This window comes from Labeo rohita, unplaced genomic scaffold (genome assembly GCF_022985175.1).
Source record: "Labeo rohita strain BAU-BD-2019 unplaced genomic scaffold, IGBB_LRoh.1.0 scaffold_126, whole genome shotgun sequence".
NCBI lineage: Eukaryota > Metazoa > Chordata > Actinopteri > Cypriniformes > Cyprinidae > Labeo > Labeo rohita.
Genome location: NW_026127406.1, coordinates 102,384 through 121,631, shown reverse-complemented (window position 1 = coordinate 121,631; position 19,248 = coordinate 102,384). Strand labels below are relative to the sequence as shown.

At 39.1% G+C, this 19,248-nt stretch overlaps 1 protein-coding gene and 1 long non-coding RNA gene across 2 annotated transcripts in view; both read right to left on the bottom strand.

Moving 5' to 3' along the window:
- Positions 1 to 488: 488 nt before the first annotated feature.
- Positions 489 to 19,248, bottom strand: part of LOC127157929 (deleted in malignant brain tumors 1 protein-like) — a 43,440-nt gene continuing 24,680 nt past the window's right edge. The window contains 9 exon segments of the mRNA XM_051101103.1: positions 489 to 850; positions 1,096 to 1,187; positions 1,190 to 1,376; positions 2,450 to 2,755; positions 3,089 to 3,206; positions 3,398 to 3,588; positions 4,836 to 5,141; positions 16,635 to 16,955; positions 17,337 to 17,618. Coding sequence (XP_050957060.1) covers positions 489 to 850; positions 1,096 to 1,187; positions 1,190 to 1,376; positions 2,450 to 2,755; positions 3,089 to 3,206; positions 3,398 to 3,588; positions 4,836 to 5,141; positions 16,635 to 16,955; positions 17,337 to 17,618 — 2,165 coding nt within the window.
- Positions 5,488 to 8,686, bottom strand: LOC127157928 (uncharacterized). The gene is made up of 3 exons (XR_007826027.1): positions 8,344 to 8,686; positions 7,600 to 7,696; positions 5,488 to 6,160 (listed from the first exon to the last, which is right to left on the bottom strand). It is a non-coding gene; the product is annotated as an uncharacterized LOC127157928 (long non-coding RNA).

The window sequence follows — 19,248 nt, the reverse complement described above, 5'->3', positions numbered from 1 at the left end:
TACCTATGAAACATAGCAGTGTTTTAAAAATCCTTGGTAGTTTTTGTATCAACACCCAATTGAATTACCAATGCAAAATACCATGCTCACAGACTAAGAGTCGTAAACTTTCCCTCCAAAAGTGAAAGTCACCATTGGCTCTCGGACCTCCTGGAGGTCTTCCATGAGTTTTGATTCTGATTCTGCCTTGCAAAATTAATGTCCCTTTACGATTCAAGCTACATCCTCTAATGCAATAGTACTTTAAGATAGTTATTTTCTTTGGCCAAGAAAACATCATTTCGAAATTATACTGAATGTTCGCTGGACAAACAGATTAGTTGATGGAAATTCAGCTCTGCTACAGTTACTACTGGCAGCTGATATAAATAATTGTAATTAATCATAATTAATTGTAATTATTTATATACATTTCCCCTTTGAGCTAAATCGCTACACATAATGTGTAAAAGCATGAACTGTTTGAAGCTTAATGTAATTTCTATTGTTCATTTCATTAAAAATTTTGTGGCAAGATGCAAAAGATTTAACTTACCTGAACAAACAACACCAGCATCTTCACCATGATTACAGTCATGTTTTCCTAATCCACTGTGTGAACATTGTGTGAGGGTTCCTTCACTTCCTGAGCATCCAACATCATCCAGCCAGATCGATCCACTGCCTTGACCAAAAGCGGCTCTATGAGGTGCACTGATGGCTGATCCACACTGTAACTGTCTGCACACCACAGCAGTATCATTCATGTCCCAGTTATCATCACACACGGTTCCCCACTGGCCATTATAACGGATCTCCACTCTTCCACAGCATGAGTCAGAACCACTGACCAATCTTAGACCTAACGGAGCTTACATTGATGAAAGCACAATGTGATTAAAATCTTGTTATTCTGACATGCTGCAAGTATTTGTACTGTCTAATGTGTGTGTAATTGTAATGTGTTTGACATTGTTAGGAGCCAAGGACAAAAGTGCATAGCCGTTATTGTTTTTACAAGTTTTCTTCTACTATTATTATATTATAACTAGATGAGTAAAGTTTGAGAACAAACTTTGAGTATGTAGGCAATGAGACAAGACTGAACACACTCACCCACAGTGATATTAACAGTGTTGCTATAAGGTGACTTGATGTTGTTTTGGTAGGAGTATTGACAGCTGTAGCTGCCTTGATGTGAAACGTCTATTTATGGTTGAAAGTCACACTAGATACATGTGTCTGGGAGGATACAGATAAACCATTTCTGAAGAGCTGGAATTCAGCATTAACATTGCATCTTGGTTTAGGTGTTGTGCATCTGAACTGGATATTTTCTCCAGGAGAAACAACTGCATGTGTGGAGGTCAGGGAAAGGGTCGGCATCTGCAGCTCACCTGAAAAAAAAAAAAAAAAAAAAAACAAATTTTAAATAGTTTTTTTTAAATAGTTTTGTTAACACATAATGTAGCATCTGGACCAATCAGACATACAGTTATTTGTTACATTTAACAAATAATCTTTAAACCCAACAGCCAGCTATATGCTGGAGTTTGGAGACAACCCTCCAAAGCAACTAACACCCCAAAAGGGCTCAGTTGCCAGGGCCTTCAGTCTGATTGTGTGGGTTTACTTGCCGAAAGAATTCAAGCAGAGTATACTACATGGTACCCATAAGTTTGACACAATGCCTATAGAAATGGACTTTTTCCTATTCATTCACAAACAAGCTTTGCTTTGATCTTCCTATCGCACATAACCCCAGGTCATTGTGTATATTATTACTGCCTTGTAATTTTTCTGGTTTTCATTGTGCACTGTGATATGCATTTGTTATGATAGACAACTAGTAGTATAACTCACCTATGCCATGTTTGGTCTCTTTGAATAAGTTTTTCGATTATCAAAATTATGGTGTATATTATATGTTGATACCTATGAAACATAGCAGTGTTTTAAAAATCCTTGGTAGTTTTTGTATCAACACCCAATTGAATTACCAATGCAAAATACCATGCTCACAGACTGAGAGTCGTAAACTTTCCCTCCAAAAGTGAAAGTCACCATTGGCTCTCGGACCTCCTGGAGGTCTTCCATGAGTTTTGATTCTGATTCTGCCTTGCAAAATTAATGTCCCTTTACGATTCAAGCTACATCCTCTAATGCAATAGTACTTTAAGATAGTTATTTTCTTTGGCCAAGAAAACATCATTTCGAAATTATACTGAATGTTCGCTGGACAAACAGATTAGTTGATGGAAATTCAGCTCTGCTACAGTTACTACTGGCAGCTGATATAAATAATTGTAAATTTTAATCATAATTAATTGTAATTATTTATATACATTTCCCCTTTGAGCTAAATCGCTACACATAATGTGTAAAAGCATGAACTGTTTGAAGCTTAATGTAATTTCTGTTGTTCATTTCATTAAAAATTTTGTGGCAAGATGCTAAAGATTTGACTTACCTGAACAAACAACACCAGCATCTTCACCATGATTACAGTCATGTTTTCCTAATCCACTGTGTGAACATTGTGTGAGGGTTCCTTCACTTCCTGAGCATCCAACATCATCCAGCCAGATCGATCCACTGCCTTGACCAAAAGTGGCACTATGAGGTGCACTGATGGCTGATCCACACTGTAACTGTCTGCACACCACAGCAGCATCATTCATGTCCCAGTTATCATCACACACGGTTCCCCACTGGCCATTATAACGGATCTCCACTCTTCCACAGCATGAATCAGAACCACTGACCAATCTTAGACCTAACAGATTACATTGATGAAAGCACAATGTGATTAAAATCTTGTTATTCTGACATGCTGCAAGTATTTGTACTGTCTAATGTGTGTGTAATTGTAATGTGTTTGACATTGTTAGGAGCCAAGGACAAAAGTGCATAGCCGTTATTGTTTTTACAAGTTTTCTTCTACTATTATTATATTATAACTAGATGAGTAAAGTTTGAGAACAAACTTTGAGTTGGCTTGAGAAAGCCTAGCCTGAAAGTTTGAAGCATTTGTAAAAGTATGAAAACAGCTAGAGTTTAGCAGTTTAGAATTTGGCCAGAGTTTAGCTCCAACTTTGATCAAAATCACCTGCCTGTACCTTTCTAGTGTTATTAAACACCTTGATTATCGTGTTCAGGTGTGTTTGATTAGGGTTGGAGCTGAACTCTGCAGGTAAATGGATCCCACAGGCCAGAGCTGAGAAGACCTGATGTAGGCAATGAGACAAGACTGAACACACTCACCCACAGTGATATTAACAATGTTGCTATAAGGTGACTTGAGGTTGTTTTGGTAGGAGTATTGACAGCTGTAGCTGCCTTGATGTGAAACGTCTACGTCTATTGAGACCCCACGACAAACTGTTCAGAAGCGCTGTGGGAAATGCTGGGCTGCTGCAAGTCCACTAAAGAAAGTCACACTAGATACATGTGTCTGGGAGGATACAGATAAACCATTTCTGAAGAGCTGGAATTCAGCATTAACATTGCATCTTGGTTTAGGTGTTGTGCATCTGAACTGGATATTTTCTCCAGGAGAAATAACTGCATGTGTGGAGGTCAGGGAAAGGGTCGGCATCTGCAGCTCACCTGACAAAAAGAAAAAAAAAAAAACAAAACTTATTTTAAATAGTTTATGTAGTATCTGGACCGATCAGACATACAGTTATTTGTTACATTTAACAAATAATCTTTAAACCCAACAGCCAGCTATATGCTGGAGTTCTGGAGACAACCCTCCAAAGCAACTAACACCCCAAAAGGGCTCAGTTGCCAGGGCGACCATCTGATAACATGGGTTTTATTGCTCGAAAGAATTCAAGCAGAGTATACTACATTTGCCCATAGGAAAGACACAATGCCTATAGAAATGGACTTTTTCCTATTCATTCACAAACAAACCTTGTTTTGATCTTCCTATCGCACATAGCCCCAGGTCATTGTGTATAGTATTACTGCCTTGTATCTGGATTTTTGTGGTTTTTATTGTGCACATTTAACATTGTCAAACCCCTGCTTTTTTCCCTTCGTCTTCCTTGAATCAAAACGTCACAATTGTTGCAGCCCCATTGGTCAAAAATTTATGTTTGTGTGTACTACATATAGTATTATGTCTGCCTTGTAATTTTTCTGGTTTTCATTGTGCACTGTGATATGCATTTGTTATGATAGACAATGCATTTGTTATGATAGACAACTAGTAGTATAACTCACCTATGCCATGTTTGGTCTCTTTGAATTCGTATTTCAATGATCTAAATTAAGGTGTATATTATATGTTGATACCTATGAAACATAGTAGTGTTTTAAAAATCCTTAGTAGTTTTTGCATCAACACCCAATCAAATTACCAATGCAAAATACCATGCTCACAGACAAAGAGTCGTAAACTTTCCCTCCAAAAGTGAAAGTCACCATTGGCTCTTGGACCTCCTGGAGGTCTTCCATGAGTTTTGATTCTGATTCTGCCTTGCAAAATTAATTTCCCTTTACGATTCTGATTCAAGCTACATCCTCTAATGCAATAGTACTTTGAGAAAGTTATTTTCTTTGTCCAAGAAAACATAATTTCTTAGAGTTGATATGAAATTATGCTGAACGTTCGCTGGACGAACAGATTAGTTGATGGAAATTGAACTCTGCTACAGTTACTACTGGCAGCTGATATAAATAATTGTAATTAATCATAATTAATTGTAATTATTTATATACATTTCCCCTTTGAGCTAAATCGCTACACATAATGTGTAAAAGCATGAACTGTTTGAAGCTTAATGTAATTTCTATTGTTCATTTCATTCAAAATTTTGTGGCAAGATGCAAAAGATTTAACTTACCTGAACAAACAACACCAGCATCTTCACCATGATTACAGTTATGTCTTCCTAATCCACTGTGTGAACATTGTGTGAGGGTTCCTTCACTTCCTGAGCATCCAACATCATCCAGCCAGATCGATCCACTGCCTTGACCAAAAGCGGCACTATGAGGTGCACTGATGGCTGATCCACACTGTAACTGTCTGCACACCACAGCAGCATCATTCATGTCCCAGTTATCATCACACACGGTTCCCCACTGGCCATTATAACGGATCTCCACTCTTCCACAGCATGAATCAGAACCACTGACCAATCTCAGATCTAACAGATTACATTAATGAAAGCACAATGTGATTAAAATCTTGTTATTCTGACATGCTGCAAGTATTTGTACTGTCTAATGTGTGTGTAATTGTAATGTGTTTGACATTGTTAGGAGCCAAGGACAAAAGTGCATAGCCGTTATTGTTTTTATAAGTTTTCTTCTACTATTATTATATTATAACTAGATGAGTAAAGTTTGAGAACAAACTTTAAGTTGGCTTGAGAAAGCCTAGCCTGAAAGTTTGAAGCATTTGTAAAAGTATGAAAGCAGCTAGCATGATTTAACACATTGCTTACAAGATTTAACATGTTGTTAACATGTTTTAGCATGATTAGCTTGTTTGCCCATACGGAAATGTAATATATGTGCTTATATGAAATACCCATATATTGAATACATGTTTATATATGCCATATCCATATATGATTCCTATTAGAAAATGGAACAATTTCATATATTGACATATAAGTCTACCCCATACAAAAATATATGTTTATGTATGTATAATACATGCATTGCCATATATGAAATGTATATAATTATTAATATATGTGAGATATATGTATGTTTTTATTATGTTGTATACAAATTAGACATATATGCATGAAATATATGGTATCATATATTTAATATTTTAATATGTGATCTTTGATCTTTAAATAGAGGTTGTAGACACATGTAAGACACTCTACAAAGTTGCAGTGCATTGCACATTTCACACCTTTAGCCTTAAATGTTAAATGGTACAGAAAGTTACACAAAGAAGCATCTTTATTTAAACAGAATTTATTTAAATAGAAAAAAAAAAGTTACTGACCTGCACAATCAAACAGGACAAAAAAGAAACAATTACATATATAACTGATCAAAACACTGAACAGGCATAAGAAACAGAACATCAATTGTAGTGGTTCAGCTAAAGGTCTACAGGTTTGTATTCCCACAGCTTGGTTAGTTTTTTGTTTATTGCCATCCCCAGTAGGCCCCAGGTGAAGAAATTTCTGGATTCCAGCATCTGTAAAAAAAAAAAAAAAAAAAAAAAAAAAAAAAAAAAGTAAAAGTTAGGTTTTTATAAGATAATTACAATAAATTTTCTGCACCATATATGATTTCAGGAAATGCACCACATTCAAAAGCAACTTTTTAGCTTTGGTAGTGTTGGGTGGTACAGTAAACTAAACTTGATTTTAGTCAACATGATATTAAAATATAAAACCTGCTTAAATCTTGCAATCCAACATTGTACCAAAGTTTAATTTAGGTTTTTAGTTAGAACTGTGCCTGTATCTTAAAGTGATTAACTACTATAAGATGACAAATATACTGAGTATTAAACATGGTTGGTAAAGTTAAAGATTATTTTAAAACTGCAGAATACTCATTATTTATGTAATAATTATAAATTGTAGTTGTAAAATATTCCCAGATACCACAAGGACATGGCAGAACAACGACAGAGCACAGCCTGCATGCCCATTCAAATTATATGTCTCTATATACATGAAGAACTAAACTATAGTAACCCAAATGCTCAATGACAGAGTTCACAGGTTACAATTTAATTTGCTATTTAGCATCAATGAAATAAAGTGTTTACATTCATAATACCTAATATGTGCATCGAGAATGTGGCCTGGAGAAAAGAAATAGAGGGGTGGAACTATGACATGGGTTTTTGAATGACAATTTTGATTAAATCCCCTAAAATAAGGTCTGCGGTTTACACAAACTCATAATATTTTCACGTTTTATTCTATGACATAAAACACACCAGTTAAACCCCACTCTTGATTTTTATTTATTTATTTTTTTTTAAACTGTTATGTTTCTTAAAAAAGGTGGTTGCTAACATGCTGCTAAATGGGACTACAGGCCCTGTCGGAGGCATTAAACGTCATCACGCTGAACAGTTTATCAATTTACAGTATTTTCCAATTGTAGTATAATTTATGGTACAATTAATTGTAGAATAACCAATTAATAGTTTCCCGCATGCAACACAAGTCTTCGGATGGAAGATGCTCATTTGATCGCTTTCCTACTGATATGGGGACTCTCTCTGTATTTGTACCATAAATATTACAATTATTCCATATAAACACCACATTTACTGCCTTTGTCACAGTCAAAGTGAAACTTTAATAATTTATAGTGCTTAAAGCCACGTTAAAAATAAATGTTTACGGCCACATGAAGCTGTTAGAAAGCAGATAGATTAATGTGTACCCACCCTAACAAAATTAGAGCTGAAATGTGGTACTTCATTCACTAAAATAAGTTTAATCTAACCATATCCCAAAACTCACTCACTCCACTGTTATTTAATAGATTAAATGCACTAGAATTGTATTAAATAGTACATGGAGACACATTTTTAACTAAAATATTTTGTTGATTTGATTTGTTTACATGTATATTGCAGATGCTAGTTTTGGTTTCAATAAAATATTTAACCTTTTCTGTGTAGATGCTCCATCATTCACATCACTGCCATCCACATCTGCAGGTTCGGCCTCCATTTCTATTTTCTGAGAATTTCGGGACTCATTACCTTGTCATGGGACACAAACAAGAATAGCACAATTATCAGCAATGATATGAACAAAATTTACTACGATAGATTAACCATATGTTTAAAACCCCACAATCACATCCTTTAGTGTAACTTACTGTACCTTTATGCAATATGCACATGCATGTGCTTACGCACCCACTCTAGGCATGTCACGGACATGTCAATGCACTTGGTGCAATATAACCAAGTACTGTCATTTACTATATGAATTCAAGGTGCTTGTATTTAAATAATTCCATTTCGTGCAGTTTTATAGTTCTAGTCTAGACTACATCTCAGAGATAAACATTATAATTTTCATCCATTATTTTTGTCAGACAGCTTTAAATAATTTCCAAACGTGGCATTGCTTATCAAGTGAAAACAATGAGCTCACAGTATCTCCATACAGATTAACCTGTTACCCAAAAGCTAAAATTAACTTTAACGCGAGCAAATTGCAAAACACATCAATGCAGCTGTAATCATAACATCATATATACAACAATGACAGGGAATATTTAAAACATTAGCTGATCTATATAGAGACAGAGGCTCTTGCAGACCAAAACAATCATATAACACTTAGTTTCTATGTAATATTAGTGTAGGAATAAAGCGTTGAGTAAATTAGTGTAAATTACCTGCACCGCTGCCACATTCAAAGGCGTTTCATCCGCTCCACTCAGTGATGTCGGTCTGTCTTCGTGCCCGTCTATAAAATCATTGTCGTTTATTATGTGAAGGTACTGGCACATTTGTTATCCTTCCACTAAGAAAAACATCTTACTGCAGATGACTGTTTGTTTAGCCGCAGCCATTGCTCAGACTCTGCCGTTAGCGCGGGTGTGTTTGAATTTTGGCGCATGCGCAAAAGCGCTATTGTGACGTTCACATACAATCGCTCATGTATTTTAATAAAATGCATTTTAGTTCATTGATGATGAGAGCACATATGGACAAACAGTTACATGAAGTGTTTCCCCCCTCAATAACTCTATAATACATTCCTACAAGTAACTTTTAGTACATTGGCATTTTTGAACAGGTTATATATTCATCTCTACTTTTTCCCCCAGAAAACTAAATTGAAACAATTAATAAAGTTAAGCAATGAATTGTGTTATATGATTTACAATAAGCAGTATCTTTTAGGCATATATGGTTAATAAACTTGCATAAATTCAGTATATACATTGGTAACAAATGGTCAAAACATAGAGTACCATATATAATTTTGATATATATTGTTAACATATATGGTCATAACATATAATACAATATATAATTTTGATATATATTGTTAACATATATGGTCATAACTTATAATACAATATATAATTTTGATATATATTGTAAACATATATGGTCATAACATACAATACCATATAAAAGTTAAACATATATATACTTTCAATATATGTTTATATACAAATTGTACTATGGGAAATTCATATATGTTATAAACATATATCTACATATATCCAGAAAATGGATATATGTGATAATAATATATTGCCCTATATTTAACATATATGAGAGTAGCACTTCTGATATAGGTACATATATGTCATATATTACATTTCCGTATGGGTGACCAAGTTGGTGTCCATTTGACCTAATTACAAATTAATCAGTTTGTTTCACTTACTGACAAGGTTCAATTCAAGTTATGTTTAGTATCATAATCAGGTAGGCTAGATGATAAATCGTAAATTATTCTAGTTGTTAATGATAATATATCTGAGAAAAGTCTAAAATAAATTGTAGTATAAAGTATAGCATAAAATCAAGCTAGCACTCAAAAAATCAGCATAGAACTAAAATCAGATTAAATTATTGTCTGAAGAAATACATTCACCATAGCTGTATGACCAAATATAGTCAGCTGTTTTATTTTTAACAAGTGTTTCGGTATTAGACTTTTACATAAAATATAAATGAAACAAACACAGTCTTTATATAATAAATAACAAATCACATGCAATTAAAAAACACTAGGAGAAAAAAAAAATATCTTTAACAAGAAGTGCTTAAAGCATAATCTGATCACGTGGATCACCTGGTGGTTTGACGCAAAAGTACAGCATACTGCTGTAAATTTTAAATCTACGGAGGCGGGATTTTCTTCAACGGTCGACATTCGGGAGCAGCAATAAGTACGATTCACAACTGCGGTAAGTGATTTGTTTCACTTTTAATTTTTCATGCTTGAATCGAATCCTCCGCCCGCGGGGCGCGAGGGAGACTTGTGCCGGGTTTAAGGAGTGCGGTCGCGGGAGGATTTTACACATTCCCCGGCATAGCGGCTATAGGCGGAAAATCTCTGGGTTGCTGCGATAATTACACCCTTCATTGACAACAGTTGTGATTCACGGCAACGTCGTGTTGTTCCGCACACTTTCTCGTTAGTATTTCATGATGTAAATCGATGTAGTATTGAGCGCTCTGGCTAAGCGGGGTCGGGGGAGGAACCGTGGGTTATTTAGACACATACACGCACAGAACAAATGAAGTGATGCACAGAATGAAAAATGCGATGAGAACGCTGCACAAAGAGGGTGATCGGGTGAGTGAAACTAATTTAGGAGCTTTCTGTGTGTGATAACGAGAATATTGTGCACGGGTTTAAAAATGTGTTTTTATGGATTTAGTGTGTGCCCTGAGAACCTCAGCAACCAGAGTGGCTAAAATTTGAATATTGCTCTTAACAGGTATGACGTGTATTTGAAGTTATTTTCAAAGGATTTCAATGTGGTTTACGTGATTTAATTTTGATGGGAAAATTGTGTATGGGTTGAAATATTTATAATTGTAGATGTGGTGTGTTTCCTGAGAACTTTAATGACCGGAGTGGTTAGAATGGAATACTGCTGTGTCAACAGGTATGAAATATATTTGAAGTTAATTTTGAAGGAGTCTTGAAGGAAATTGATCTGCAGATGATTGTATGTGATTTTATTTTGATAATGTTTGTATTTTGTGTTTTGGGACAGATTCCCATGGTTTTGATTTAATTTGTCTCTTTATTCTGAGTTTATTGGTTTGTTTATTTTGAATTGATTTGGTTTTCCCTACCTGTGATGTGGGGGTTTGTGAAGAGTTTTAAAGAATTGGTGTGAATAAAAGAAATAATTATCAAGAGATTAAAGGACCTTGTTTGTGCCCACACAACATCAAATTTGCACAAGCAGTCATCTGTTAACAGGGGCGCTGAAATGAAACGCGTGACGTTACTTAAGTCTCGCAACTCGCGGTCATCCCGCTCACGGAGGATGTAAACTCTGAACGGTGCTTTTAAAGCGGTTAACGTAAGCAGCGAGATGTGCGAGAACCTTTGATAACTTGCTAATTCTCTTATTGTTTGATTGTAATGCTTTTTACTATCTTTGGTTTAAAGAATGAGTTAATTCAGCCCATCTTCCTGTCTGGCCTGTTTGCAGCATATATTCACTCCAGAGTAACCTTACCAGGAGGAGACAGACAGAGATTTGGAGTTCATTCAAAGGTAATGGTTGCATTCTAAGAATTTGAATACCTGAATTTTACATGTAGATATGCTAGAAGATCTTTCTCAACTCCAGAAAAGTTTTTAAGGGAGAATGATTCAGATGTCTCAAAAGCTAAAACTAATGTGAATTACATATTGTTTGTTTCCTGACTGATTTGTAGATATTTAAGAGGAACAAAGAAGTCGAAAGGAAAAGTGCCATCTAAAACAACAGGGCAAATGGTACAGAAGAAACCGGTTTAAGTTAACTCAAGTTGCCACTCTTCTTTGCAAAGTGAAGGATTTTCAGTGGAATTTCTGAAATGTAAGACATACACACATACCAAAATCTCCTTTTTCCTTTTATTATATTCTTTTATTATCTACAATGCCGTTCAGTAGTTTGGGATTAGTACGATTTTTTAAAGTCTCTTCTGTTAATCAAAGCTGCATTTAATTGATCAAAAATACAGAAAATTAATTGAAAAAAAAAGTAATGTTGTGAAATATTATTGTAATTTAAAATATAGTTTTTTTGTCTATTTTAATATACTTTAAAATGCAATTTATTTCTGAATTTTCAGCATCATTACTTTAGTCTTTTCATTACTCCAGTGTCACATGATCCTTTTTAAATCATTGTGATATGCTGATTTATTATCAGTTTTAGAATAGAACAGTTGTGCTGCTTAATACACACACACACACACACACACACACACACACATATACATATATATAAATATATAAACTGAAAATGATAGTAAAGGCTTCTATTGTTAGATAAGATTTCTATTTTCTGTTTTCTTTTTGTTGAGAGGTAATCTAATTTTTCTATTCATTCATGCATGCACTATATGTAACCATTTGGCCTGCCCATGACTAAACTTTTTTGGTCAACTAGTAGTCATTTATTTTTAAGAGATTAGTTGACTAATTGCATATTAATAAACTATATAATTTATAATAATGAACCTTTAATTGCCTATAGCCCATCAGCGCTCAACGCACACAAAGCTTGCCACAGAACACTGGCAGGATTAATGATTATGAATGTGTCAGGTAAAGAAAACAGCGAAGAAGACTGCTTTAACATTATAATAATTCATTAATATGTGTTTTCTCTATTTTTGGCTGCAGTGATAAAGTCGATAACACTTGTCATCTCTACAGTGGATGTGCACATTTGATTGAATGCCTTCCGAGCCGGTCTCGAAAGTGAAAGCAAAGTCTCGTGTTGTTTCCAACAGCGCAGATTTTTTTCATCGCCATATTTGGTGGATGTCTAAAATATAAAAATAAGAAGAAGCCTAAAACAGGCCCGATGTTACAGTTCTGTCTGTTTGTTTTCTTGGTTTCTCCCATTGTCTCCCCCCGTCTATCTGTCTGCTTTGGTTTTATCCTCGTAAGCGTCATCCCCTTCACCTGTTTGCAACAATTAGTTAACCTTTATAAGCCTGTTTGTATCTTGAGTTCCCTGTCGGTATTTATTGTTGTTGAATTGTGTTTCTACGTGTGTGGATTATCGCTCTGTGTTCCTGCCTGTTCCAGCTTGTGCTACCTGAAGTTTATATTAAATATTGTTGCTTGTTATCTCGTCTCTCGTCTCGTTCCATCCAGCACGCAGCGACTGCGTAACAGAAAGACCGACCGACTACAGTTTACCCGGCGATATTCCCCTACGTTTATTTTCCGTCTTTGTCTCAGTGTTTTGTTTTTGATTTTTACCCCCATGGATCCCACTGTTCTCCTCATCATCATGAAGCAGGGGGAACGCTCTCTTGAGGACCACACCCGTGATTACATCTTCCTGGCAGAACACTCCCACTTCCCGGATAGCAGCCTTTGCACTTTCTACCGTGCAGGACTGAACACCACCACTAAGGGGCTGCTATCCGGGGAGGGTCCTCGAGAGAGCCTGCCGGATTACATCGAGTGGGTGCTGGCGTCCTGTGGATCGTCATGGACTATTGACTTCGTCAAGGAGGATGTCAGCCCCACTCCAGACCCAGAACCCAGCCAACCATCACCCCGACAAGCGGAGTTGGAGCCTGAGCCCACCGCAGATAAAGAGCCAGAGCCAAGAGCGACAGAGCCAGAGCCTGACACGTCTGACCAAGTGCGAGAGCCGGACACTACATCCGCGAAGGTGGAGTGCTGCGTGGAGCAAGAGAGGGCTATGGAGAGCCCTGCCCACTGCACCACCGCTGGGGGTGAGCTTGAGCAAAACTCTGGGGACTTAATTGATTTTTCTATGGAAGTTCTAGAAAATGACTCTGGGGACTTAATAGACTTCTTCTCTGAAGTATCCATCTGTTCTGATCTACCTGTCTGTATGGAATTCCCACCCACCCTCCCTCTTCTGCCTATGTCAACGTATGTTTGCTCACCGCTGTCCCCTGACAGCCCCTCTGCTCACCCTCAGCCCACCACCTGTGCAGTGGGCTCGCCGCGGGTCTGCCAGCTTCCATCGGCGTCATGGCTGGAGGATCCCTCAGCTCCGCCTCCAGCCTCAGAGTCCAGAACTCCGCCTCGGCCCTCCGACCCTGCGACTCCACCACGGCTCTCAGCTCCCTCGTCTCCACCGTCGCCCGTCGGTCCACCAGCTCCACCGGGCTCCCTCGTCCCTCCGGCTCCGCCTTGGTCGGTCGTCGTCCCTCCATCACCTCAGGACTCTGCTCCTCCGGCTGCGCCTCGTCACTCCGTCCCACCGGCTCCTAAGGACTCCTCCCTCCCTCCGGCACAGCCTCCATCCTCTGTCGCTCCGGCTCCGCCGCGGACCTCCGGATCTCCGCCTACGCCTTGGTCGCCAGAGCCTAGGGCTCCGCCTTGGCCCTCCGGATCCTCGGTGTCGCCCTGGATCTTCGGCTCTCCGTCTCCGCCTCGGGCTCCTCCGCCAGCTGCTCCGCCTCTGTCGGTCGGCCCCATGGAGTCGTCAGCCCTTCTTCCACCATGGCTCCTCCCTCCATCGGCTCCACCGTGGGTCATCATGGCTGCGGTCTGGGTCTCCCTCTGCTTCTCCTGCTCCGGGTCCCTCCTGTTTCCTCCCTGGCTCCTCCCACCTTCGTCGCCCCCTTGGACTCTGTTGACTCTGGTTTTTGTCCCCCTTCCGGGGTTCCGTCCTCCGCCGAAGCCTCCTCCCCCATGGACTCTGGTTTTTCTGTTCTTTTTTTTCGCCTCCTAATCTGTTTTGTTTTGTTTTGTTTTCTACGGCGCGACGACGCGCCTATTCGGAGGGGGGCGTAATGTTACAGTTCTGTCTGTTTGTTTTCTTGGTTTCTCCCATTGTCTCCCCCCGTCTATCTGTCTGCTTTGGTTTTATCCTCGTTAGCGTCATCCCCTTCACCTGTTTGCAACAATTAGTTAACCTTTATAAGCCTGTTTGTATCTTGAGTTCCCTGTCGGTCTTTATTGTTGTTGAATTGTGTTTCTACGTGTGTGGATTATCGCTCTGTGTTCCTGCCTGTTCCAGCTTGTGCTACCTGAAGTTTATATTAAATATTGTTGCTTGTTATCTCGTCTCTCGTCTCGTTCCATCCAGCACGCAGCGACTGCGTAACACCCGAAGCCCCTCCCGCGTTTGAACTATTACTTGAAAATTGGCCCGAAGTCCGGCCCTAGGGGCGTACAAAAGTCGGGGCCCGTCGTGCTCGGGCTGCAATCTACTGGGACTACCGGGATAATTTCATAATTTCACAGCTCAGGAATGAATAGTATGCGATTTAAGACAAAGTAGTCCCACAACTTGATCGTTCATTTTTTCTTAATGTGTTTCACCTTTAGAAACAACGAATCAACCCCCCCCCCATAGATTGCAGGCTATGTCTGGAAAAAAAGTGCAACAAAGACATGACACTATAGTTTTTTTTGTTTTTTTTTTAAGTAGTTTTATTCGTTGAAAATTAATAATCTAAATTATTTCTTGTTTAAGTCTGTTTCAGTGACTGGCGGAAACAAAAGGAGCCTGAAAGAAGAGAGCGAGAGAAAAGGGAGAAACAAGTGGGGCATTACATATCCCAAAAACAAATACAAGATATAATTAAAAAAAAAGAAAAATTAAAATGCATAATATGTTTAGAATTCTGTTATTGTTCATCTTCACCATTAATTCTTAATATAGTTTTAGAATTGTAATCATTCCAATTATTTTGTAAATATTTTGTAAATATTTGTTATTAAAGGGGCTGTAAGATCAAATAAAAATTGTTTTAATGCTTCCTTGTGGTCCTGCAGATTATTACAAGTAAACATATTACTTATTCGTGGCATTATTTGTCAGGAAAATTGGGGCAGACACTATGTAATCAATCAATCATCAAACAAACATTTTGACCAGCTAAGACCAGCTAAGACCAGCCTGACCAGCTAAAACCAGCTAAGACCAGCCTGACCAGCTAAGACCAGCCTGACCAGCTAAAACCAGCTAAGACCAGCCTGGCTGACCAGCTTAAACCAGCTAAGACCAGCCTGACCAGCTAAAACCAACTAAGACCAGCCTGACCAGCTAAGACCAGCCTGGCTGACCAGCTTAAACCAGCTAAGACCAGCCTGACCAGCTTAAACCAGCTAAGACCAGTCTGACCAGCTAAAACCAGCTAAGACCAGCCTGACCAGCTAAGACCAGCCTGGCTGACCAGCTAAGACCAGCCAGGCTGACCAGCTAAAGCCAGCTTGACCAGCTAAAAAAGTGACCAAAACCCCTCTAAAACCAGCTTGAAAAACCAGCTATGACCAGCCTGAGAGACCATCTTAAACCAGCTTGACCAGCTTAAGCTGCTTTAAGATGTTTTTTTTCAGCATGATTAGCATGTTGTTAGCATAATCTGCAAGTTACTAAAATGTTGTTAGCATGAATAACAAGTTAATAGCATGTTTCTAGCCTGATTAGCATGTTGATAGCATGTTTTGCGCAGGATTAACATGTTACTAGCATGTTTCTAACATAGCTAACATGTTACTGGCTTGTTGTTAACATGTTTCTAGCATAATTAACATATTACTAGCATGTTGTTAACATGATTGGCATATTGCTAACATGAATACCATGTTACTAGCATGTTGCTAGCACGAAAAGCTAGTTGTCACCGAGTTGCTAGCATGTTTCTTGCATGATAAGCTACTTGTTAGCATGCGGCTAGCAGGATTAGCAGGTCGCTAGCATGTTTCTAAAACGATTAGCAAGTTACAGGATCAGTCTAAAAAGATATAGCACACCGAGTCAGACCAGTCTGAAGGTTTGGGCCGAGTTTGGTGGTTCTAGCTTGAAAGCTCTAGGAAGAGATAGATACTGAAATTTGGCTCAGAAGAAGAAGAAGAATAATCTTAAATAGTAGTTCAGTAAAGTAGATCAGCTTTCTCAAGCCAATTTAATAATTAGCAACAAATTTACATACATTTACATATATATACACACACTGGCATTTATGATTTGTGGTTGATAAGTACCTGTGATAGTGATGAGCAGCAGTTCAGAGGCAGATGAACGAAATGAGTGTGAGGAGACACTGACTTCATAAACACAACTGTAGTTTCCCTCATGTGAATAATCTGCCTCAGGAAAGGAGAAGGAGGCAGAGTGATTGACAGCTGACTCACTCCTGGTGATGTTTGACCCTCTGAACAGGTGAAAAGAGCCTCCAGGATACTGAGATTCAGTGGAACAGATGATAGTGAAACTGTGGCCCCTGGTGATCACTGGCCCCTGAGACCCCACAACAAACTGTCCATCAGGAGCACTGTGGGAAATGTTGGGCTGCTGCAAGTTCACTAGAAAACAAGAAGCGAATTTTAAATCAACTACAATGACTTCAAGAAGTGCATCTTGTCTGGATCAAAATTAAATACAATGCCATTTTACAAATGGGCTCAAATGTAAAAAAGGCATCATTGCAGAACGTGTTTACTTATACGTTACTAATGCATGTAATATGTGATGTAGACCAGGGGTTCTCAACTCTGGTCAGAGTTTAGCTCCAACTTTGATTAAACTCACCTGCCTGTATCTTTCTAGTGTTATTAAAGACCTTGATTATCATGTTCAGCTGTGTTTGATTAGGGTTGGAGCTGAACTCTGCAGGTAAATGGATCCCACATGCCAGAGTTGAGAAGCCCTGATGTAGGCAATGAGGCAAGACTGAACACACTCACCCACAGTGATATTAACAGTGTTGCTATAAGGTGACTTGATGTTGTTTTGGTAGGAGTATTGACAGCTGTAGCTGCCTTGATGTGAAATGTCTACATTATGGTTGAAAGTCACACTAGATACATGTGTCTGGGAGGATACAGATAAACCATTTCTGAAGAGCTGGAATTCAGCATTAACATTGCATCTTGGTTTAGGTGTTGTGCATCTGAACTGGATATTTTCTCCATGAGAAACAACTGCATGTGTGGAGGTCAGGGAAAGGGTCGGCATCCGCAGTTCACCTGAAAAAAAGAAAAAAAACTTATTTTAAATAGTTTTGTTAACACATATGTAGCATCTGGACCAATCATATAGTTATTTGTTACATTTAACAAATAATCTTTAAACCCAACAGCCAGCTATATGCTGGAGTTCTGGAGACAACCCTCCAAAGCAACTAACACCCCAAAAGGGCTCAGTTGCCAGGGCGACCATCTGATAACATGGGTTTATTGATCGAAAGAATTCAAGCAGAGTATACTACATTTGCCTATAGGAAAGACACAATGTGTCACGGATTGGCCAGGCTCTTCCACCACTCACACCCAGCGATCTCAATCACCGGAATTCTAACTCACAGCACCTGCACCTAATCATCAGTCAACCTACTTAAGCACACACCACACTTCAGTCTCTGTCCGGGCTCGTTCATACGAAGCGGACTCATTGTGCCTATCGTCAAGAAGTCACAAACTATACCTACCTGCGAATACTTACCTGTTTTCTCTTGTGTTCTAGTCCTGTCGTCCTTGTCTCTCCAGTCCAGTCAGCAGTGTGTGTGTGTTCGATCAGCCATCGGATCCAGTCCAGTCATCCTGCAACAAAATATCAAGTATCATCATTCTATCATCATTCAAGTCAAAGTCAAGTCCTACCAGATCCACTCACCTCTGCCGGAATCTCCTCTGCTTCACGTTTTGCTCTGCTGTGATTAAATAAACATACCTTTGTTGAAATACCTGTCTTGCCCGTTTGTGTCCGTGACAGAAGACCGGACCGAAGACAGATCTCAGCATGAGCACTTCAGATCCGTTTCAGGAGCTGGTGGATTCCCTCAAGAAGGTTCTCCTTTGAGCCCCAGTCACCACATCACCTGTTTCACCCAGTGAATCGTTACCGGCACCGAGCACTTCTTCTCACCCTGTTCCATCCAGTCCCATGGCCCGACCGGCGCCCTACTCTGGCCGGGCGGAGGAGTGCAACGGATTTCTTTTGCAATGTTCCTTGGTGTTTACCATGCAACCAGCATTATATCCAACAGATCAATCTCAAATTGCTTTTATCATTTCACTGCTTACAGGTCCCGCACTGCAGTGGGCAGAAACATTATGGCTCCAGGACGGCCCGGAGACTCGTTCCATCCGGGCATTCATGGCTCATTTCAAGGAGGTTTTCGGTCAATCTGACAGCGACATCACAGCGGGAGAACAGCTTTACCATTTAAAACAAGGTACTATGTCTATCCAAGAATATTCCTTGAAATTCAGAACCCTCGCTGCTGCTAATGGATGGAACGAGCGATCTCTCCTCACCACCTAACGGCTAGGCCTGGAGCCCAAACTTCGTTTACAGTTGGCAGCACATGACGATCACCAAGGATTAGAAAGATTCATTCAACATTCCATCAGATGTTCAGACTGCATGTCTTCCTACCAAACCGAAACTGCAGCAGCTATACCCGCACTCCTCCGTTCACCAGAAGGAATGACCCCTCCAGAACCAGCCTCCGAACCTATGATTCTCGACCTAGGAAAATTGTCTTCCACCGAGCGGCAGAGGAGGCTGACCCGGGGTCTGTGTATGTACTGCGGTGCTAGTGGTCATCTAAGGCTGAACTGCCCCTCCCGGCCGACTCGTTCTTGGGTGAGTGTC